This window comes from Podarcis melisellensis (assembly GCF_964234715.1).
Source record: "Podarcis melisellensis genome assembly, chromosome: 4".
In the NCBI taxonomy this organism is placed as follows: Eukaryota; Metazoa; Chordata; class Lepidosauria; order Squamata; family Lacertidae; genus Podarcis; species Podarcis melisellensis.
Window position 1 is genome coordinate 44,605,650 of NC_138531.1, and position 23,941 is coordinate 44,629,590.

Consider the following 23,941-nt stretch of genomic DNA (forward strand, 5'->3'; position numbering starts at 1 on the left):
ACTTGCATTTCAAACAAAGATCAGGGACATTTCCTCACCACCCCTTGTTATCTCCTGGTACAGTAAACATTACATTTTTGTGCTGCTGTGCCTGACAGACAAGGTTGTTGCCAGCATGCCTAAGCCACTGATACCAGGAGAACAGATTCTGCTACAGTACATTTGCTGCTGGTTCTCTCTCTCTCATTCTCTCTGAAATCACTGCAAATTATTACCAGGGATGTTATCAGCATAAAAACCTCACTTCCAGCCAATTCCCATTAATAATGAAAAGTCCTTGAGTTAGATTTGTGAAGAGGTGTGTGTGTGTGTGTGTGTGTGAGAGAGAGAGAGAGAGAGAGAGGGAGGGAGGGAGGGAGGGAGAGAGAGAGAATGTATAGTGCACAAATGTTTTCAATAATGCAAATACTGTACATGCTGAAGAAATTTCAAACAACATGATCATAACTGATGAAATGCAATTCAAAATATACAGCATTTAAAGATATAAAAAAATTAAAACATAAAAAGATAACAAACTCACAAAGCAGCAAACAAACAACCTTTGTATAATACTCAGCAAAAACAAACAATGGTGGACGTGTCAAAAAAGGAATCCAGGACTTTTGAGACAAGTCCCTTTCCCTATTTCTCACTTCTCGAATTGTGAATTTTTGAAGAGGGCTCTTCAGAAATGTTTTTTAAGTTCAGATGTCTCTGAAATATATAGAGCCCTGGCCATAAAGAGTCTGTCACTTTCTCTTTAAACTAGGACATTGAATTGGGCCTGGAAGCTTAATGCAACTAGGAGCTAAATTCATTAGCAACATAATGCACCCGCTGCCAATTATGGTGCTGGAGGAGACTCTTGAAAGTCCCATGGACTGCAAGAAGATCAAACCTCTCCATTCTGCAGGAAATCAGCCCTGAGTGCTCACTGGAAGGACAGATCCTGAAGCTGAGGCGCCAATACTTTGGCCACCGCATGAGAAGAGAAGACTCCCTGGAAAAGACCCTGATGTTGGGAAAGATTGAGGGCACAAGGAGAAAGGGATGACAGAGGACGAGATGGTTGGACAGTGTTCTCAAAGCTACCAGCATGAGTTTGACCAAACTGTGGGAGGCAGTGGAAGACAGGAGTGCCTGGCGTGCTCTGGTCCATGGGGTCACAAAGAGTCTGACATGACTAGACGACTAAACAACATCTTCCTTCCTTCTACCTTAGGCTGTAACACTTCATACCGGCTAGAACTTTCAAAATGTCTTCCTAGATGGGGCTATGCAGAGTATGCTAAAGGGCAGTAGCAGCAAGATTGTTGTTTTCCATGAATGGATGTAGTTAACATATGTGATATAAGCAATAAACAGCAATCTTTATGCCTATTTATGAAGCTGCACATTGGGCCCAAAAGACCAATTGGCTCTAAGTACTGGTGCAACCTAGTATATACCTAGTATATAGAACCAAACTGACCTGAATTTTAAACCTGTGGATAGCCAATATTTATTTAATTTTTGGAAAAGAATGTAATATTAAAAATAGTATAATATGTTATACTGTATTAATATTTTTTAAACCTCAACTAATTATGGCCATCATAAGTAAAGACCCCTTACTTTGTACTACAAAACAATGCATTAACCTTTAAGGAACATGAAAAGAGGCCTGCAGATTGATTAATGATGTTTGGGTGAGGTCACCCACAAGGTCTATTTCCATGCCGAAAGAACACAATGGGAAGGATATACATTCTTGAAATGCACAGTGATCACTTTGAGGGGAAAAACCTCTTTTATCATGCATAGTGTGGTCTAACATTTGAAGTGGGAATTTAAAACTTGAGGAGGAAGAGTCATAATGGTTCCTTTGCTTCTTCCCTCCAGTGACCCTTTCAATTACAAAGACAAAAGTTATTTTTGTCTCACATTGTGAATTGCATTGACCAGACAGACCCTTCCTAGCATTTTTTTTAAAGAGAGGTCATAAAATAATGAACTCTTCTGATACTTCCCTGAAATGCTAATTCTGTCCCTTCAGTTTATTATTCCTTCAGTTTAATGAGTTGTTTTTGTCTCCCACAGCAGACCTCTGTCTCAGTACTTTCTAAACATACTTTGCCAAAGTAACTGTTGCTGTTCACAGTCAGTTTTCCCTAAACGGCCATGGAAAAACATACTTGATCTTTTATTTAAAACAAAATGTATTTGAATTTGAAAAACCAAAAGTTAGACCAACTTAAAAATCCCGCTTACTTCCCTTGTGCTGCTGCAGAACCATGGATGACTTGCCGGGTGACTTAATGGCAATTCAGAAATTTCACTGGCTGATGTTTAGTTTCTGAGCTAAACTGAAAGTTCTTTAAGATGTTAAAGTGTTGGAAGCCAGGGTATATTGCCATGGTATCTGCTATCTCCCATCTGAACTTTTCCCCTCTTTGCTTCAGGCTTTGCAGTGTTAGAAGCAAGATTGACATCTACTAGGAGTGAAGCACATTTATGAACGTTCTCCTTCAGGAAGTATGCAGCGTGACTCAAAAATGCAAGTCAAAATACTATACTATACTATACTATACTATACTATACTATACTATACTATACTATACTATACTAGAAGGCTTTTGAGATGCAGTGTCACATTTTCCTCACTACTCATGCCAATGACTCTACAGTTTTAGTTTAGTTGTAAAACACATTTAAATGTTTTTGTTTGTAATTAATTTTGTGGACCTTTGGGTTGAAAGGCAGGGCAAGAATGGAAATAACAGATAAAATTGGACAGGTCTTGTTCCCAACACCATTCTTTATTTGATGTATTTTACATTTAATCTGATGGATACTGTGCCAATTAAGAGTGCAGAGTTGCCATATTCTGACTGCCTGGTCCTATCCAATAAAATGTTTCAATAAACTAAATATTAAATAAACAAACATACATACTCGGATCTCCACACTTATCGCATGAGTTTATTTACCCTGAATAACATTTGGATTAAAAAACCAATAGGAATAAGCAGAAGTATACTTACAAACTGAAAGCAGCTCCTAACACTGGGTTCAATATTACTACCACCAAAAGAAGCAACTTCACCCAGCTGTCTTGGAATCTGAATAGAGTCATGCAGGAGGAGGCCTAGACGACGCTGGTCACAGAATCCAGTGGGACTGGCTACCTGCTTGAATAGATCTGGAGGCAGAAGAAAGATGTATAGCAAAATCCATTAAAACAATAGAAACTATCAACTGTATAATACGTATAAACAAATTTGCTGTCAGAGATACAAATAAATGGTTAAGAGTTTTCATTAGGTTTGTTCACAATTTGTTTGGTTATTTAGTGGTTTGACTTTCTCTAGTAGACAATTCTGAAATAACTATTTTGAATCAGATTTTGTTTGTAGCCAATTACTATTACACTGTAACTCACATAAACCAAAACAGAAGCAAGGAAGTCCAAGAATAAGTTAAATAATTAATGTCAAGAATATATAACTGTCAAAGCTGAGAACTGTAAAGTTACTCAAATCATTTTTAAATACTAAAGAATACAATTGGTAATCAACACTGTTTGGGCCAAAAAAGTAGACCATAATTTTATTGCTGCTAGTGCACATTATCCTATAGAGGTAACAAATTTGTGAGGAAATGCTTTAAGTATATACATGTTTTTAGGATTTTTGTCACAGAAGTAAATAGGAATAACTTGCATGCAAAGATGTTCACAATCAGAATAAAGGAATGAAGTTACCAAAAAAAATTCCACAATGCTATATGCCTGCAAACTGGATTTCCAAACTCTGATTTGCATCAAGAATTGAAAAAACCCAAAAGCTTGGCATTTGGAATCCAATAATATATTTGGAAGAAAGAAAAAGAGTTCTGTGTTACAGAACCATGTTGCCCACATGAAATGTTAATACCAGGAATTGTACTACATGTAAATTTAATTTACTGCAAATGAGTTATATAGTACATATCTGAAGGTATGTTAAAGTTTGTAATAGTTAAAAAAATGAGATTATGATCAACTGAAATATTTATTTGGCACTACCCATTACCAATACATGACCTGAATAAATCTTGTTTTATTTTTCAAAGCATTAAAAACAGATTTCAGCAAGTGAAAATAATATGCTTATATTCCTGCAGAGTCATTAATATTTCATTCTGTACTAAGGGCACAATTATACAAAAGCTTTAGTCTTGTATAGAAATTTACTAGTACAGTTTTAACACCTGATTTTATTTTGCTTCTATTTAAGACACTATTTCCTAGCCAAGTCTGATCTTAGTTTACATCATAAAGGGGCACTTTCCATTCCCATCATAGTTGTAGAGAATATCTTGGCAGGAGAATTGATTATCATGTGTTGCTCAACTTTTCAGAATGATAAGAATACCACAAGGAAACAGAATGCAAATAATAATTGGCGTGTGATAATAAGTACAAAGGTAAAGGTAAAGGACCCCTGATGGTTAAGTCAAGTCAAAGGCGACTATGGGGTGCAGCCCTCATCTTGGTTTCTGGCCGAGGGAGTTGGCGTTTGTCCACAGACGGCTTTCCGGGTCATGTGGCCAGCATGACTAAACCGCTTCTAGTGCAACGGGACACGTGATGGAAACCAGAGTGCACGGAAACGCCTTTTACCTTCCCGTTGCAGGGGTACCTATTTATCTACGATATTGTAGTACTACAACTTCCATCGGTCATTACCATTGATCATCCTTGCTGGGACTGATGGGAATTGTAGTCCATCAAACATCTGGAGGGCCAAAGCTTTCCCATTCCTGAACTAGTGAGATCTTCTGAGAAATCTCACTCCCGTTTCTTTTGAAGGACAGATCAAGTCAGTCTCAATAAACATTTTCTTATTCTATCTTATTATCCTAAGTGTTAGGACACTTTTCTAAGACAAAGTATTTAAGCAGAATGGTAGATTCCAAAATTTAGGAGGATGGAATATACCTTACATGCCCTGATTTCACTCAACAATGTAATTTTTGGAATAACATAAGCCACTCACATGACACTCCCACCAGCAGAAGGAGAGGCAATTTTCAGCAATTTCCCCTTCCTCATGTGCTACCTCTCATGCTGCTCTGGAGGTTTTCCCAACTCCCTGGAGATCATTCCTGGGGGACTTCTGCTGGTTGCTATGTCATGTGAGTACAACTCCACTCAGTGGATGCTCCTGTCAGTCTCCTTTGCAGACTGTCCTTCCTGAAAGTTGGGGCACGTAAAACAGCACAGTGGGACTTCATTGAACCACACAACTGCTTCCTTGTGCCAATTAGATTTTTGAGTCTGTTCTCCAAGAATTATTTCAGGTGGAGGATTTAATGGATGGCTCCCAAGTAACTACAATCAATTTTCATAGAAAATATAATGCAGTAGAAAAAGCGTAACACCTTGGGTGGTATTCAGTTAAGTTTTACTCATAGTAGATCCACTGAAATTAATGAATGTGATGAAGCTAAGTCTGTTAGTTTAAATGCCTGCTCTGGGCAAAACTTAGTTGAGTATCACCCCTTGGAAATACCTGTTTGCTTAAAAATTGAAAAATAAAGGGGAATGTTTAGAATATGCAAGGAGCTGACAAACAAGTATTTGCTGCTTCTAAATGCTGCATTTCTGTAGTAAACAGTGACTTGACTTACATCTGTATTTATCTTCCAAATGTGCTTTACAGAGGGAAATAACACCAGTTTTAAAAGAGAGGACACGGATCCTTCCTGTTCGACCCCTATTGAAATTAAATCACAGGAAAAGGAGAAAATTAATACAGTCAAATATGTGAATTATACATGCAATTTATATTTGCTACTTCTAAATGCATAAGTGAACATCTTAGAAGTTAAGAAAAAACTCAAAAGGAATGGAAAAGCCCTACAAAACAAATAGATTATAACTCTGCAAAAGGGTAGCTATTATTAGATAAACAAAGCTTCTCAAACTTACATTTCAGAATTATGACTTCTTTTGTTTCTCCATATGCCACACAGTTCACTCATGTATGCTGAACAGCAGTCTTCAGCAGTCTTTTAAGTCTTAGAAATCCTATCCCATGGGTATGTCATTGTTTTTAATATGAAAATGCATAGTAACTTCTTAAATGCCTACTTAAATATTCTATAATTTTATTTTATTTTATTATTTTTATGGTTAGAAGTTGTTTTAGAATTGTGCTTTAACACTGTAACCTGCTGTTGGACCTTAGGGTGATGGGCGGGAAACAAACAAATCACAAAAAGTGTTTTTATAATACTTGCGAGTTGTGTTGCCCCCTGTCATAAAAGACATATTGTGCTGAAATACAAAATTACATTTATATTTGGTAGAAATAAACCATTACATCAACTGAATTCTATAAAGTAATGGTTTTAGCAACTAATAGACATCCTCTTTGCACCTACAGATTAAACAAAACACAATGAAATTGAGATAGACTATCATAACATTACAACAAAACTAGAACTGGGGCAGACTTTGGAAAGGAAGAAAAATTGTAGCTCCAGAGGATACTGCTGGAGATACCAGCAGTTCCTAATACAAAATTTAGCAGTCCATGGTTCTCTTAATTAAAACTTGATGAAAAATTGTTGGGATCTGGAAGAATTCCAATGCTGTAAACCATTTCCTTAACTGAAGATTTTCCTTTAATTAAACTAAAACCAGTTATTTGTGTTCTTTGAAATGAACTGACAATATTTTATTTGCCCATAAAACAGCTTTTTATGTGATGTGGCGTCTCATGAAAAAAGACAATTTTAACCATGCCATGGTAAATCCTCTGCGGAGTGGGGCTGAAAGCATATACCAGACCAAAAACAAACAAACACCCTGAAGGGCCTACTAGATGATTTAACAAATGAGACAGAAGCTGACCCCAATTATATAGGACATTCTATTTAAATCTGTCATTTCCCAGTTTCACATTTCATAACAGAACTGCACAGGGCTCCAAAACTAACCAAAGTATTTGCTGAATAGCCTTTAAGCTATTAGCTTGTATTAAACTTGCACTCTGATCACCAGCTTGCCAGCTCTGAGCCATTCATTTTTCTAGCAAGGACAAAAGTTCATTATAAGCAAGTGTCACTGAAGTCTACCCGCACATACGTGTCATAAACATTCAAAAGCCAGTTGAGGCACATGTCCACGCAGAGAGGGACGTTGACTAGGTTATTGTGCTCTTGTTCGAGTCGATCATAAATGGTAGTCAAGCAGTTGATGATCTGAAGTATATCCATTGACTGGTCATTCTGTTTGAGGTTGTGCTGGTCCAAGGCATCACATGCAGCAGACAGACTCAGGAGATCCACTGTACAAGGAAGAAAAACAACAGTCCTAATAAGAAGCAGCCTTAATCTGTGACAATTGAGACAAATTAATTATCTAGCTATGTGTGTTGGACTTAACCACTAGTGTATTAGCTTTAAAATGTAGCTTTCATATTTCATTTTTAGTATCATTCCGTCACTAATGGATTTTCTCTATATAGGTATGATCTAGTTCTAGTTCAATGGCATAACATGTTACTTGTCTAAAAAATGTTTCTTGTCCAGCAACAGTCTGTTTATCAGCTTCATCCCCTGGGATCAGGCAAAGATCCTTTAATACAAATTTATTCGCCAAATTGGAAATGCAGTAAAATACTTTTTAACATCGAGCTTAAGGCTGAGTGTTCAGCTCTTCTGAGAGAATGAATAAATGATAATTAAGTGAACTCCTCAAGGAATGGGTGGCAGCCTAATTGTATATGCACCTACAAATAAACAGAGGTTATTCTCTTTCAGAAAAGTTTTCCATGCCAATAAATGACAGTGCCTTGAAAGTGGTTAATGGTTTTTTATTTTTGTTTTTAACTTGCATGAAACACCACTAGCATATCTACTAAGCAGTAGTGTGAAAATAAATTTTTCTTCAGAGAATTACTGAATAACTAACAATGATAGATTATTGTAATCTCTTGCACTTCCCTCCCAACCCGCCCCCCTCCATACCGAGGCTATTGCTATGGGGGGCAGACTTGCTATGGGGTGTGCAGACTTCAGGATTGCAGTAGTATGACTGGCTGAGCAATCCAAATCCCCTTTGTGTCAGATTGGGGCAAGAGCATATGGATTGGGCAGAGGTTTCTTGTCAGCCTCTGTTTGCCTCCTGCTGCCGTTGCCTTTGGAGTGATGCCACTATGGAGCTCTGCCTTCTGTTGTGGACTTTCCCCTTCTGCCCACCACATGTGTGGACATGCAGAAGTGGAGAATCCCCTCACCAGGCCAGCACAAAAACCATAAATAGAGCTTTCCAGAGGCAGGAAGGATGTGGGGCAGAGCCAGCCCTGCTTCAGTTGTGTGATAGCATTAGGCCTGATTTATATCCAGTTGCTGAACCAGGTCTAGCAATCGGTCTGTCCTGGCAACCATACATGGCAGGGCTATAGATGCCGTGGTCCCCTCCACTCTTTGAGGCCCGGCTGGGCTGGGAGAACGGCAGCCTAAGTCTGGATCCAACTCATTATCTTATAAATAATGTACAGTAAGACTGTAACTAATGCACAATTAACTTGTGTGCATTCAGCTTTACGTGTGTGGCAAAAATATCAAAAGGGTCAGGGTTCCAGGGAAAATGACTTTGGTAATCTCACCCTCCACTGAACCGAATGGGTGTGATTATATGTGATTTTGGCTTTAGGCATGATCCCTAGAATAGAACCCAGTGTAAATTGTGGGCTTAATGTATTGTCATACTCTGCGAACATGATTAACTTAAAGTGGTTTTAATGGGTTTACTCTAACCACAACCCATCATAGATATCTAATTCTAAATTAAAGTTATGATGATTTAAATTTTATTGCTATTAACTGCCTTGAGCTCTACTGGAAAAGGCTGGATACAATATGTTTAATTAAAAAAAAAATATTGTGGTAACATCCCTAAAACCCATTTGACAAGTTGTCCAAATTTCATTTAATGTTATCATGCAGTTATATATTCCCACCCAAAACTTTTTGATACAGAACAGAAACTGGAATTTATTTATTTTTTAACGTTTTTATTTGGTGCCTAGACCAGAGCAATTAGTAGTCTGGTGGCTTTAATTAATTTAAATATAAATAGCAGCAGTATTTTATGCATGCTTACTTCTAATTCCCAGTGAGTTTAATAGGTCTTACTTCCAAGTAAGTGCAAATAAAACTACAGTCTTGCAGTGCAATCCTCTACATGTCCATGTAACAGTAAGCCCCAATGAGTTCAATGGGGCTTATTCCATGGTGTGTATAGGATTGCAGCCATAATCTCTTCAAGTAAACAAGTATTCATTTTAATTAATACTTCTAACTTTCTAAGGAATGTTGTATCTTTCTTCCTTTCCCTATATCAACAATTCAAGATTAAAACAATTATGCTACTGGAAATTCATTAACAGCAGTGAAGTTGGGTTATTTGTTGTTGAAAGTTAAGAACACTGCTACTAGCAATATATCACAGCTTCTATAGCCTACATATAATAGGGGTACAGTGGTGCCCCGCAAGACGAATGCCTCGCAAGACGAAAAACCCGCAAGACGAAAGGGTTTTTCGGTTTTTGCGACGCTTCGCTAGACGATTTTCCCTATGGGCTTGCATCGCAAGACGAAAGCCCATAGGGAAATCTCGGGGACCTTTTTTTAAATGCTGGCGGTGGGGAGCAAAGCCTTTTCCCCCCCTCCGGACTTCAGAAGAGGTCCAGGAAGGCCGGCGGGGGCGAAAGGCTTTGCTCCCCACCGCCAGCATTTTAAAAGCGGTCCGGGATAGCAGGGAAGCGCTTCCCGCTATCCCGGACGGCTTTTGAAGGCAGGCAGGGGGGGGCAAAGACTTTTGCCCCCCCTGCCTGCCTAACCGGGGGCTTTTAAATCGCCCCGGGACTGTCCGGGGCGATTTAAAAAACCCCGGACGGCTTTTGAAGCCTCCCCCCGCCGCCCGGCTTCGGGGCATCGTCCCGATGCCGGGCGGTGGGGCAGGAACGCCTCCCCCCGCCGCCCGGCATCGGAACGATGTCCCGAAGCCAGGCGGCCGGGCGGGAAAGCCTCCCCCGCCGCCCGGCATCGGAACGATGTCCCGAAGCCCGGCGGCGGGGCAGGAACGCCTCCCCCAGCCGCCCGGCTTCGGGGCATCGTCCCGATGCCGGGCGGTGGGGCAGGAACGCCTCCCCCAGCCGCCCGGCTTCGATGTCCCGAAGCCGGGCGGCCGGGCGGGAAAGCCTTTGTCCCCCCTGCCTGCCTTCCCAGGGGCTTTTAAATCGCCCCGGACAGTGGAGAAGTCCTCCGCTGTCCCGGGCGATTTTAAAATGCCGCCCGCCAGAAGAGGTCGGGGGAAGGCGGTTTCCATAGGAACGCATTAATTGATTTTCAATGCATTCCTATGGAAAACCGTGCATCGCAAGACGAAAAACTCGCAAGACGAAGAGACTTGCGGAACGAATTAATTTCGTCTTGCGAGGCACCACTGTATTTAAAATGAGAGTTGAAAGTACTAAAAGTAGTTAAAAGTAGAAGTTGGCAAATGTGTCCTCTTTTTTTGCTCTTCAAAATATGGCAACCCTAGCTTTGTGCTTCTTACTTCAGAATAATTCCTTGGAGAACTAACATTGTTAGCCAGCCATATCAAACAACTCCCTTTGAAGCAGGCATGAACAAGAGGCTTAGGTATTTAGCAGAGGTGGCAATGCATGTTTAATAAGAACATCGGGAATGGTAAAAACCTGACTTGGCCCTAATTAAACATGCAAGTGAAGACAAATTATGCTGTAAAGTTCTTACAACTGCTTGAAGGAGGAGTGATATGAAACACACACATATCCATCTTAAATAAACCAAGTAATTTGTACAGCTTTACATTTTCAGAGACTTACTTTTTAACAATAATTTATATATGATGTGCCACAGCATACCACCAGTACATATTTACACTTGCCAGTGAAACATACTGCATTCAGAACTGCCTCAGTTAATGCTATAACATTTTATTTTTACACCTATGTAAAACTGTTGCTTTTGCATAGCCCCTTCCATGTTAATGGAGTGGTTATATTGTTATACATCATCCCAATCACTGAGCTGTGTTAAGATTCCAGGAATACCAGGTCTGTGTTCCCCTTCAATGAGGCACAGCAGAGCCTGCGGTGTCTTTATGATACAGTACATGGTTTATTGACACATATATACAACCTGAATCCAATAGAGGGATCTGCAGCATTACATTCCAAGAGCCCATAGCCAAGGCACTGGGTTCAAAACAGACATCAGCATCCTGCGCTTTTTTAAAAACAACTATTTCTCCACCCCACTGCTTAGTAACTCTATTCCTTAACTCCTCCCTGCCACTCTAAACCCTACACTCTTATCCCCTGAATAAACTTTTCACACCTAGCCCCTTTGAGCTCTGTATTTCCTAATGGTTTATCTGCTCACCAGGCAATCATCTCAGGGAAGCTTGTCTGACTTAATTAGCACCTAACTTATGTGAAATTCCTAAAGGAAGGGTCACAACTTAAAATGTCTGCCTGCTTTAATTAGCTTTCACATATGCTAATAAAAAGACTTACCTGTAGGCCCACCACACCTCTTACTGTACCCTAACACACACCTGGGACCACCTTAAATACACATGAGTTTGGCTATTTCTCAGTTCTAACAACCCAGCCTTAATTTAGTCTTACAGCCACAGATTCATAACAATATGAGATACCAAAATTCAGAAAAAGGTTTTGCTTTATAAGCTTACTGCAGCCATCAATGTTGCACAAACAGATTTCCACTCATATAATGGGGCTTCAACTGCCCCTCTTCCCTACAGCAGCTCCCCAAGCACCAGATGGTCACCTAATCCTCTGGAGTCCCTTTTGAGGGAACATCAGGGGCGCTGTGAGGGAAGAGGGGAAGCTGAAGTGGGAGTCCATTCCATTCACACACAGACAGCTTTGGATACCACCCTCTAGGTGACAATGAAAGCACAGAAATACCAACATTCATTAACAGTTATCACGAACCTTCAGTTAGTTTCAAAGCCCACAGTCTAGTTAGAAACTCTTCAGTATTATTATTATTATTATTATTATTATTATTATTATTATTATTATTACTACTACTACTCCTACTACTCCTACTGTGTATTTTGGCTTTCATATGCAGTGCTATTTTTCTAGAAAAAATAGGTGCCGGAACTCACCATGAACACTTCCCTCATCCTCTTAGAATGGCAATGGTGCCCACCTGAGAGGTGCCGGGAAAAAGCTGAAAAAAAGCCCTGCATATGAGACATATAATTGAAAGGGGGGAAGCTTTTATTTCATTCTGATGATGTTATTCTGTTTATTTTAAAGTCTTTTTTGTCTCTGGTCTTCCTCCTGAAAGCCGTGTATTTATGTGTATGCATTTTGCATATTTTCATATAATGATGTTAGTAACCAGACATTTCTTAGAACATATGTATTTCCAGAAGCAAGATCTATGATTCAGAGGGCTTTCAACCACATCCTCAATTTATACCCAAACAGAACCCAAAACTGTCAAGTTTAACAAGCAAACTGAAAACAATTTTCAAATGGAAAAAAATAAAAGAAACTATGGTGTGCAACTTCCCTTTAAAATGTTTACATATTCAAATTAAGGGGAAATTTCACTGGGGAGAGGGAGAATCATGTATTCCACCTTGCATTATTTTATTTTATTTCTTTCACAAAACTCCTGCTTAAACAATGGTATTTCCTAGAGCCATATTCTGGGTACAAGTCTGAAAATGAACAGTATAAGGGGTGGGGGAACAATATGGGGGAAACTAACAATGAAGTATTATTATTAAATTTTTATTTATACCCTACCTTTTCCCTGACAGGACTCAAGGCTACTTATCTCATCACAATTTTTGAAGTATATGTTTCTGAAGTACATATACAAAAAAAGGAAAGTTTAGTAAAATACTCACAACAGAGAGCTTTCTGTAGTCTTCGGAGCTTCATAGCAGTTCTGTATGCTGAGAATCTAACATTGTTCAAGTCAGCTAAGAGGTGAATGAAAGAAAAAAGGGGATGAGAGAAAATCAATTATTTCATAATTGATGCAATGGCACAGTATTTGGTGAACAGATAAACTAAAGATTCATTTTAAATAAGAACTTAAAATATTTTCTTCATTTTAAATGTGAGGAATTAAACCAGTAACCATGAAAAGGCTATCCTTAATATTAACAACACTGCTCTCATGTGATATGCTTCACACATAAAGGGCAGAAACCCACCAAAGTTAAGTACCTTTAAGGCTGCAAACCTATATCTAGTCACCTAAGAGCAAGTCCCACTGAACTCAACATGGTTCAGTTCTCAGTGGACATGTATAAGATTGCGCTGTTTCAGTGATTTCAAGGGAGATTTAAGCACCTCCTAAACTTCTTCCTATTGAAATTCATGGCATTAAGATATTTTTTGGTTTGGTTGGATTATGTCCAAAATGATGCACAGTACTATTGCAGGACTAAAGTGTTGTTACTTTAAAGATATGAATTAGGAAATCTTCCTTTCCCACCCCCCACTCCCCTCCTTCGGCTTGGGATTGGCAGGCTTTTTGTAAAGAGTACTTGAAAAGGGAAAAAGAGAAGGACTTAAGGGAGGAAAAAAGATAAAGGGAGGGAGGGAGGGACTTCTGCCAGGGTTTGCATGTAGGAACTAAACCCCGTGATGCACCAAAGAACAATGCAGCTTTATAAAGAGCCAACGCCAGCGCCACTTTCACCTACTTTTGTGCTTGTTCTTTGCCGCATCAGATTCCTCCCAAGCCTACCATTTCACTTCATTTAATAACTGAGCAGTTAAGGTGCCCCTTTGAAGTTACAATGAACAGGGACAGAATGGGATCTCGCCCAAGTAAAGATGGGTTGAGAACAGAAGCGCCACAACATCTTTATTAAAATATTTATTCATCCTACTTCCATTTAAAAACAACAAAACAAATATATAAGCTCCGAAATAAACCCAGTGAGCCCCTTCTGCTTCAGCATGGGGTGGAATGCAGGCAGGTGGGCTTTTGTTACCATCATGCCTCTATGCTACAGCCCACTTTTGAACGCGGCTTCATCTTGCATATCCGGGATGAATGTGCCAAAACGTATACTGTACAAAAATGTGCCTCTAGATCTGGTGCATGTTTCTCCTTGCCTTGTGGACACTGCTTCTTTTCATGGGGACAGAGCAAAGAATAAAAGCCTTTGAAGTTGCACCATCACACCTGACATTAGCATTCACAAAGAAAGCCTTGCATATCAATCCTGATTAAGCACCACACACACAAAAAATGTTCTTTTCACTTCATAGGTCTCTTCTGACTTTCCCTCCATTCTGTTTCTCATGTCTGGTAAATATTCTAGGAAGTGCAGAAAACTCCCATGAAAGAGTTCATCACCCAGAGATACAGTACTCTCCTGCCCACCTTTTTTAATATAAAAAGTAGCAAAAAACTCACTTCATATCACCATTTAGCTGTCAAAGAGACAAGCATCACAATATCTAGACTGCAGCTTTCGGAGTATTCATTTTGAATGTCTGCTAAAATACCTTATCTTGTTAATACTACTAGCCTTCATTATGTATTTGCTGTATTCCTGTTACAGACATTTTAAATAGGCTGCTCATTAGTGTATTGTTTCGGCATTGTTCCTTCCTGCCAGATCTGCCTCACCATAATAGAAAGTGCCTCACAAACCTTCATGTGGCTTAGAATAAACTATGGTACTTAAACAATCCCATAGACAATAAATCTATCATGAACGCAAATTAATAAAGACCTCTTTTGCTAAGGCACTGTGACTGCAATTTCATTGTGCAGATGTGTAAAAAAAGAAAATGCTTTAATTAAGGACAGAGGGAAGAAGCAAGAATACTATGTTACAAATGAGAAAGAGAAGTGAGATAATACGGATTAACATATAAATAGCATCTGGTGAAAGAAAAAAAAGCATTTCAATGCTCTTTAAGTAATGTAAATGATAATGTTAGGAGGAGAGCTAAACTCAGTAAAACTTTATACAAAAACAGCAATTAGTTAGCATATCTGGATTAATAATACCCTTACATGGATACTACAGCATGTACAAGCTCCACGTTCACCTACCCCACCCCTTTCTTTTCCTCCATTTGCTTTCTCTGCTGGAGACCTTTTCCACCACAGTGCAGCTACTGCTCATAGCTCTTTGCTACATGCAGCTACAGTGTAACAACCCCTCAACCTCTGTCCACTTCCCTCCCACTCACATTTTTCAATGAAATGTTTTTCTTAACAAACATTCTCAATTTGGATCTCTTTTATAAGTTGCCAGTAAATTTGCTAATTTGATAGTGCTTGAATTATGCAGCAGAAAGGCACCCATCATATATGCCTGAGGCTTGTTCACAACATATGAAGCTGTGGCAATGAAGCTGTATGCTTGATCCATACACATGATTGAAATTAGGCTGCTTTTAAGAATTGTTAAATATAGGAATTATCAGTATTATCAGTCTCCTACAGTAACCTACTCCAGAACCCAACCACCCCAATAAAACATAATATCATGTCACTCTCTTCAAAACACTTGTAACAAAGAGTGCTTCCAGACAGGAGTTTATTCTGAAATCAGTGCTGCTCACATACATATATTTTTTACCATCCACACCCTGTTATCATCAAAATTCCAGCCTATAATTTATACTTGTTTAATACAGTTTTGCCTGCTCCCCATTAAATCGGATTTTAAAAAACACTTCTGCTGTCACTGCTGGTCTAGAAGCCTTTTAGTACATGTTTTTAATGGGTGTACTATGTGAAGTTCTTGAGAAAATAACTATTCCTAATTGTGGTGTTGAAATTTAAATGCACCTTCTGCAGCAGAGCTGGCTCAAGACATTTTGTGGCCAGAGGTGAATGACAAGATGGTCCTCTTTCCCAAGGCATGTGCAGATGCCAACTGAACTGTAGTTTAATCTTACTCTAATGCTAGTAAAGGAACTATATCTTCCACTGCTTTTGAAGGCAGCAGGCTAGCACAGGGGTGCAGGGCAGGCTGCATGGCACTCACAGCTCTGGCCACTCCCTGTGCTTCAGCATCTGCTGCCTGAGGCAGATGCTTAACTTTGGCTCTTCCTAGAGCCGGCCCTGTTCTGCAGGTAGAAATAGGCAAGTGTGTATTGTTTTAGCTGCCATGAACAATTGCTTGGATGCAGGATGAGGAGAAGTGTGTATGTATGCCTAGAATCTCAGATTTTTGCCTTGCTGCAATGCAGCCTACTCTGCAATGGTAAGAGTCACACCTACTGCTCTGCCTAGTTTTAGATGTATCCCTTCCCACAATTCAAATGTCCCCCGGGAAGGCTATCTATGAGGGAATGCAGTCCTCAGGCTGAAAAGGGTTCCCCACCTCTACTATAAGTGAACAGGAAACCTGCTGCCACACACTCAACATACCTGCTTCTATGAACATAAAATGAGGTCAGGAAAAGATGCAGTTCAGTGGGTGTTTACTTAATTGCTTGAATAGCCAGCCACTCACCCACAACCCACCGTTGTTAAAGAAAGAAGAAGAAGAAGAAGAAGAAGAAGAAGAAGAAGAAGAAGAAGAAGAAGAAGAAGAAGAAGAAGAAGGTGGTTTAATGCTGATCTTCAGAGCAAGGGTGATATAATAAGTGATTCAGCTTGATAGAAAAATAAAATAATAAATATTAAATGTTGGCATGGAAGATTTGTCTCTCTTATTATGTACAGCATGACTATTACAGTTTGCTATTGACCAGATTTTATGAAAAGAGCAGTTGTTCAAGCTCAATTGAAAATGCTGGCTGAACAGGATGTATCAATGGCTAATGTTCTATCCTGATGCATATTAAGCTGCCTATAAAGTAAAATGTTTAGGATAGTCCAAGGAATCTTCTGCCAAATTCTGCTTATCCAACACACTTGACTTAATTTTTTAAAAATATATAACAAATATATTGAAAAGTTGTTAGAGCATGGAAAAATATGGTCATACAGAGTCCATAGCATTATAGAGAGCTAGTAGACCAGATTCCCACTGAACCAAGTAAAAACTGAATGAACCAGATAAAACCGATTTTGACCATTTTATGGATCAATAGGATAGCCACACTGGGATGAAAGTCAAATTGAATTTAACTGGCCTTCAGTAATCCATTTATTATGCCATTTCCTTAAAATATTTGGCTAGTATTACACTGGCTTTTAATAAATATTATTTTCAAAATGTCATACAAATGTGGTATACCTCCTCTTCTACCTGATCCTTCCATGTAGCCAGGATGAGGAGTTTGGAAGCTTTCACTTCTGCTTTTGGTTTACTGTTTTGTCCAAATTGGCAAACTGTGGTACACTATGATTTCAAGCCTGCTTGAAAACATGGTCTTTCTCTGAATACAGCTAGCTATGCTTTATCTATATACTGTACCTGATCTTTTATAAGACTAAATTGTCAGTTAGGTGCTCTAGGACCTTAGAAAAGCTGTCTTTTCCAACATGGGAGGGCCAAAGGAGTGCAAAAAGGTAACCTTTGGACAACTGTTCAACAGTTGAACAGTACGATCAATTCAGATGCAATGGTGCAGATTGCACTCAGCGCATTGTTTTTGCCTGTCATCTTTACATGCTCCAGCATTATGTAGGTGCCAAAATTAAAAACTATGGTTAATGCAGGGCTGCAACAATGAATAATGTAAGGATTCTATCAGCCATTCCTGTTGAGAAATCCCGGGTTTGGAGTCAAAATTAAGTTTTCATAAACCAGCATCAGTGTAAGTGCAGACATGGTTCAGGGCAGCAGCATTCAGCTGCACACCTCACACTTTCTACTAATAAATGCTTACTCAACTGCAGTGATTTCAGGGTCTCCTGTTAAATTACTATACTGTGTAATTATCAGGGTAAAAAACTCCAAATGAAAACAGCAACTGTCTGTCTTTGAGGTTATTTTATGAAACTCAATGTTTTTAGCTACTTTTAGTTATTACATACAGTTTTGCTATCAAATACAGCACGTCATGCTATCAGGCTTTCTTCTTGCTCATTTTAATATTTTTTGTTAGTTCTTTAAAAGTTTATTCCAAAAACACAACTTTAAAACAATTTTAGACTATGAATATATTTATAAATGTATTAACATACAAAAGTGAATGGTGGTCTTTTCTCCCCACTTACAAAATAATTGGCAAGCATACATACCAGAGGTAGGATATATAATGGGATGCCAGCTTAGTATTTGAATTCTTGAATAAATTGCACTAGATCCAGAAACACATTATTATCCACATAATCCTGCATTGCAGCGGGTTGGACTAGATGACCCTTGTGGTACCTTCCAACTATGATTCTATAATGGGATGCCAGCTTAGTATTTGAATTCTTGAATAAATTGCACTAGATCCAGAAACACATTATTATCCACATAATCCTGCATTGCAGCGGGTTGGACTAGATGACCCTTGTGGTACCTTCCAACTATGATTCTATGACCCAGAAAGCCAGATAGAAGAATAATATAGACACCATTTTGAATGCCAAAGAGAAAGCGATCTAAAAGAGAAACTGTTCATTCAATTACCACAGCTGATCTCTGTGCCAGTTTATGGCCAATGTATTCTAGCTTTTGATACAAGCTTCTGATACGTAGTTCAAAAATACATCGTGTAAGAGATGTGTCATGTTTGTTTGCAGTGACTGCGACCTATTTATGTCTTTATTCTCCCCACTTTCTTTTTACACATAGGGTTTACAGTCACAGATGATAAAGCAATAGATTCTGGAAATATAAATTAAAAAGCATCATGCTTCAGGTTAAGAACTGTGAGTTGCCTTTACTATTTTACACTGGTGAATTCAGAGAGAATCCAAAGAGGTAGCAAATAAGTCCACATTCATGACTGCATCCAGCTGCTACAATTACCATTTAAAACAACACTAGTTTACCTGGAGGAAACATACCCTTTCGTTAACTGAAAATGCTGAGGTTGATATTGCTAAAATATCATTAAAACACAACAGTACACATTTTTCTGAGACATTACCACAGAGCTATGGTGCAGTTTAAGATGTAGTTTGGAAAATGGTTTACAATTTAGTGGAACTTATCCATGCTTAAGATCAATGACTATAATTTACACATGTGTTAAGATTACTGATTAAAAAAAATTTTTTTGATTGAAATTATTTGGCTTTAAGTGTTAATACTAGGAAGTTTGAACTAAGATAATGAAATAAATAATAGTGTGACTTATGTCCTATTGAAATGCTTGAACCAATCAACATTCCCTCGAACATGTAAGGAAAAGAGATGGCAATGCCTTTTAGATGTCAGACATTTTAGCCATGGCTTGGGAATTGGGATTAAAAATGTTGTCTTGTAGCTGTGTTTTGGGGGAAGGGAATTGTATTTTGTTCATGAAAGTGTGCTCTGTTATTTTGCAGTTTAAATCTTGTAGGAAAAGAAAATCACTTAAGAGTATATTCATTACTGTATCTATATATAACCAGATTATAAAAAAAATAATCAGGAAGCAGCATAACCCGCAGAGAGCATGAAGAGAATGATCTCTCTTGCAGTTTTGGAGAAGGTCACATTTATTTATTAATTATGTACTAAAAATGCTTCTAGACCAAATGTTGCCTTAAAAACTTCAGGCAAATTTGATTTTAAAAAAAACAAACAAACACAAAAAACACCAAGCATTACAACTGCAGCAATTATTCATATTGGTTTAAAACAAAAAAAAAACAGGGCAAACTTAAACTGTCCCTCAATTTCTGTCTTCCAGTCAACAAATTCCCCTGTCCCCACACTAAACTCTTGTTACTTTTTTTCCTGTTTCAGCTGTGGACAAAGTAGGGTTCTCTATATTCCCCCTCCTCTGGCATGCTGCCCACTATTACTGATGGGTCACACACCAAATGGAGCTATTGGGGGTTTGACAGATTTCAAAATAAGACTCAGAATTTGATTTGAAAAGGTGCATTACCTTCCAAGTTTGGGAAGAACAGTTCCATTTTTAAAATCCCACTTATGACCCTAACTAGGGGCAGACAACTCAAAACCTTCCCTGCTAAATACAACAGTGAAGACATGCTCATGTTGCATGTAAATGCATAGGCAGGATAAATATTTTTAAGCAACTCTGAGATGTCATACAGCATAGGATCAACACAGAGACTGAAACATAGGTAGACAAATACTGAAAACACTTAGTGGAATTCAGAGTTGCTCTATGACACACCCACCCACCATGCAAGCATTTCAGCTTGCTAGACAGAACAACCCCCCTCTCCACCTCCCAGCATGCTGTTTTGGGGGTTCTCCTGACCCCCCAGGAGACAATTTGGAAGGAGATGCATGGGCGAGAAGAGGGGGGGGGAGTCCTGCTCCACAAGCATAAGTCCTAGGGTCTCCAGGCTGACCCTGACCTTCACCTGCCTGGTTTCTTTCAGGTGTCCAGTTCACCCACCGCCTAATTCATAGCTGCTGCCATTGCCAGAATCTCTGATTGTATTTTTCTGCCACCACTCTATTATTTGTTGGCTGCAATCCAAATTCCACTGACATGGAAGTAAGCCGCATGGAATTCAATAATACCTACTGCTGAACAGACATGGTTAGGATCAGGGCTTTTTTCTAGAACTTACACCACCAACCTCTGTGCTGCCCCAATCTCCATGCCATACCATGACACACCGCGCAGCCAGAATTATGCTGTCGGTTACCTAACACAGGGCACTCTCACATACACACTCTACATACTATTTATAACTTCCCTCTCTCACACACCACATATACCACATACCTCCTAGGCCCAACAAGTTTCAGCACCTTTTTAACACTTGTCCCTATATAAAAATGTCGCTACTACGGTGCATACAACAACTTCTATCTGCAGCTGTCTCGCTTCAAATACTGACATTTTTGTGCCTTAAGCCAGGGATAGTAATGCAGTGCATTCAGTATGTTGTTGAACTACAACTCCCAGCAGTACCAGACAGCATGGGAGCCCAAATCAGTTCTGGTATGCAAAAACAAATTCCTGGGCTCAAAATTTTTTAATTCTAAATATATCCCCATTGCAACAGGCTCTGCTTGGTAGATCTCATGTCTCTGGTAAAAAACAAAGTACGGTAAATCACATAAGCCTGAAGTCTGCCCACCTCTTTATTAAGTGATGGTAGTTCTACAGTAAGTTCCAGAAAGGGAGGAGGTATAATTTTAGAGGGAGGAGAAAAGACCCGTGTTCAAAACTCCTATTGTTCTACATGCATTTTGCGACAGGGAATTTCAATAGCATGAGCAGTTTCTGAACTCTGGGCGCAGTACTGCACCGAAGATTTCAGGTTAAAACTGCAGAGTGGAAGGAAAGGAGGACTTTTTTCTGCATCCCCAGTTCTAGCTACTCTCCGAAGACTGGAGAATAGACCCTCTTAAGAATATTACGGGGGTGGGCAGGGGGAGGACTAGACCATGTGAAAAATGAACATAATATTTTAGCTGCAGCTCATTCATTTTCAGCTTTGTATTCTTGTTATTAAAAAAGCGCGCCTAGACATTCCATTTGTTTTGCCCATAGTTTAAAGTTTAAAGTGCCATCTAGATCCTAGCTTTCATATATCAGTTTCTAACATAGGAAAAGGCCAAGGGACCACAAAAGCCTAGGACTGGCCTTGGATGCCTACCACCTATTGCAATGATTTAATTTCTGGTGCCATATCTGAGGAAGGACAACACTGCAAGGACCGAAAAGAAATAAAGCTTTTGAAAGAGGATCTGCTTTCTAATACCTGCTTGTTTCACTTCCTCAATGCAAGGACAAAACTTGTTGGAAGCTTGTATTAAGGCAATTTAAATGCAAGCTGAGACTATTTCAACTGCGGTTCATCTTGTGAAATAACTACACCAGCCTGTCATTTGTGACTTTTTTGCCCTGAAAAGAATTGAATTGTGTGAAGTTTGGTAAGAGTGCAGTGGACCCAACGGGGGACTCCAAGAGTCTTATATATGAGGCTCTTGAATTAGAGAGATTACTTTTCTTCAATGCACCTCCTTCTGCATATAAATCCCCAACTGCTTTCCTCCTCACTGGCCCTTAGTACAGTCATATAAAGACAAAAGTAGAGACAGGATTAAGTGGAGAAAGTGGAGTAATAATTATTTCTGAATTTGTATCTAAGCATATAACTTAGTATATGCAAATTGTGTCTAGTGCTCCATTCTCTTATGATGTGGAAATGGTTACCACACACACACACACACACACATTCAGAATCATTCTGTACCTCTGAATTAACAGTATTCTTTTTTAGTTTTAAAGAACCAGAGAGAAAAGTCACATTTAGCGAGTGAATGCCTTGCTGCTGCAGAAGCAAGCAAATAAAGTTTCTTAAAGGGTGGTAAATATTTGCAGTAGTCTGAAAGGCTGCCATAAGGAATGTAAGCAACAGTTAAACTAATCAAATACTGGATATTATTTAAGGTCCAGTAACCACAAATAAAACAAAACTTACAGAACACAAAATATGTTTGTTAAAAGGGGTGGGGAAGAGAATAAAAAGCAATCATAGTTTGTCAAAACAAAATCACAACATTTAAGAATTTTGCACCTTGCTCTATTAATAAGTAACTGTTCCACTGTTCTCCAATAAAATGTTAAACAAAACTCTAAAAAAATTATTTAAACCTCCTGCAAGACATGCATAGAAATACTGCGATAGGACTGCCACTGGGTCTGCAAAATGCAGTATGTAAAAGCCAGAGGAATTGAGTTGAGAAACCTCAAGAGGATACAATCTGCTCCAGCACTGTGGCTGACATGGCAAATGGTTGGTGGAGAAATTAACCTAATCTTCACAATGTCTTTCCATAATCAAACTCCACTATTGTTTAATGTATCTTTCTGTTACTGGTCTTATGAACAAAGCAGGATGTGTAGATGCTTTTCACTATTTATTGCCTCTTAAATCCAGGTATGAAACAATGTAAAAGTTGCAGCACATCAGTGGTTAATGAAACATGGAGCTGTTAGAAGATAGTATTTTCAATTGTAAAGACAAACAAATAGTTCAAAGATGAACTACTGAATGATAAAGAAAGCACAATACTAAAAGGCTATTGTTTAAATAAGACAACTAGGTAGTAATAGCAAATACAATACCATCAGTAATTTACAACTTTGGATATGTGGTATAAAATAAACAAAAAAATGTGTGCAGGGTTATCTTCTCGCAAAATCATTGAAAAGCAAAAGCAAACCACAATCTGTCATTGAAACAGAGTGTGGTGCTGTCAACCATTGTGTTATAGAAAATCAAAAGCTGAAATACATCGGGGGGGGGGGGGGGCAAACCAAAAGGTGAACCTATAAAGAGAATCACATAAAAAATGCTAGAACAGGGAGAAATGGCCAATATATTCTCCTTAACAGAAAAGCTTGCTATATGAAAAGTTATTTTATGGGGGGAGGAGGATACATTATTTGGAAAAATGATTTGATTTTCTGCATGTTAGATTTATAACTTCAAGAGGAAAGAAGAAAGGTTCTTCATGGGCTTGTGATGCTGTATAAGGCATGACTACATTCTTCTAAAACTAATGGATACCATTTTTATATCACCACGAAGCCTGTAAAAGGGGAGTTAAGCCTTCTTAAACTATGAGCATCACTTCAACCAAGAAACCAGATTTCACCCTGATATGTGCATGTTAGAGCAAGGAATAATATAGGTAATAAACATGCAATATAAAATGTACTTTTAATTTTAACTTTTTATACAAATTAGAAAATCTTAAAGGGTTTCAGAAACATCCTATTATTATTATTATTATTATTATTATTATTATTATTATCCATTCCAACCCAAGGCAAAGGGAAGGACTGAATACACATTAAAGATTCTGCCCAAGAGTAAATGGATTGATTTT

At 38.7% G+C, this 23,941-nt stretch overlaps 1 protein-coding gene across 13 annotated transcripts in view; it reads right to left on the reverse strand.

Moving 5' to 3' along the window:
* Positions 1 to 23,941, reverse strand: part of DMD (dystrophin) — a 1,007,479-nt gene that overhangs the window by 45,441 nt on the left and 938,097 nt on the right. For all 13 annotated transcript variants that reach the window (XM_081908923.1, XM_081908930.1, XM_081908919.1 and 10 more), the window contains 4 exons: positions 12,941 to 13,015; positions 7,097 to 7,298; positions 5,635 to 5,720; positions 3,006 to 3,163 (listed from right to left, as the gene is read on the reverse strand). In XM_081908923.1, coding sequence (XP_081765049.1) covers positions 3,006 to 3,163; positions 5,635 to 5,720; positions 7,097 to 7,298; positions 12,941 to 13,015 — 521 coding nt within the window. The remainder of the gene's footprint in view (positions 1 to 3,005; positions 3,164 to 5,634; positions 5,721 to 7,096; positions 7,299 to 12,940; positions 13,016 to 23,941) is intronic.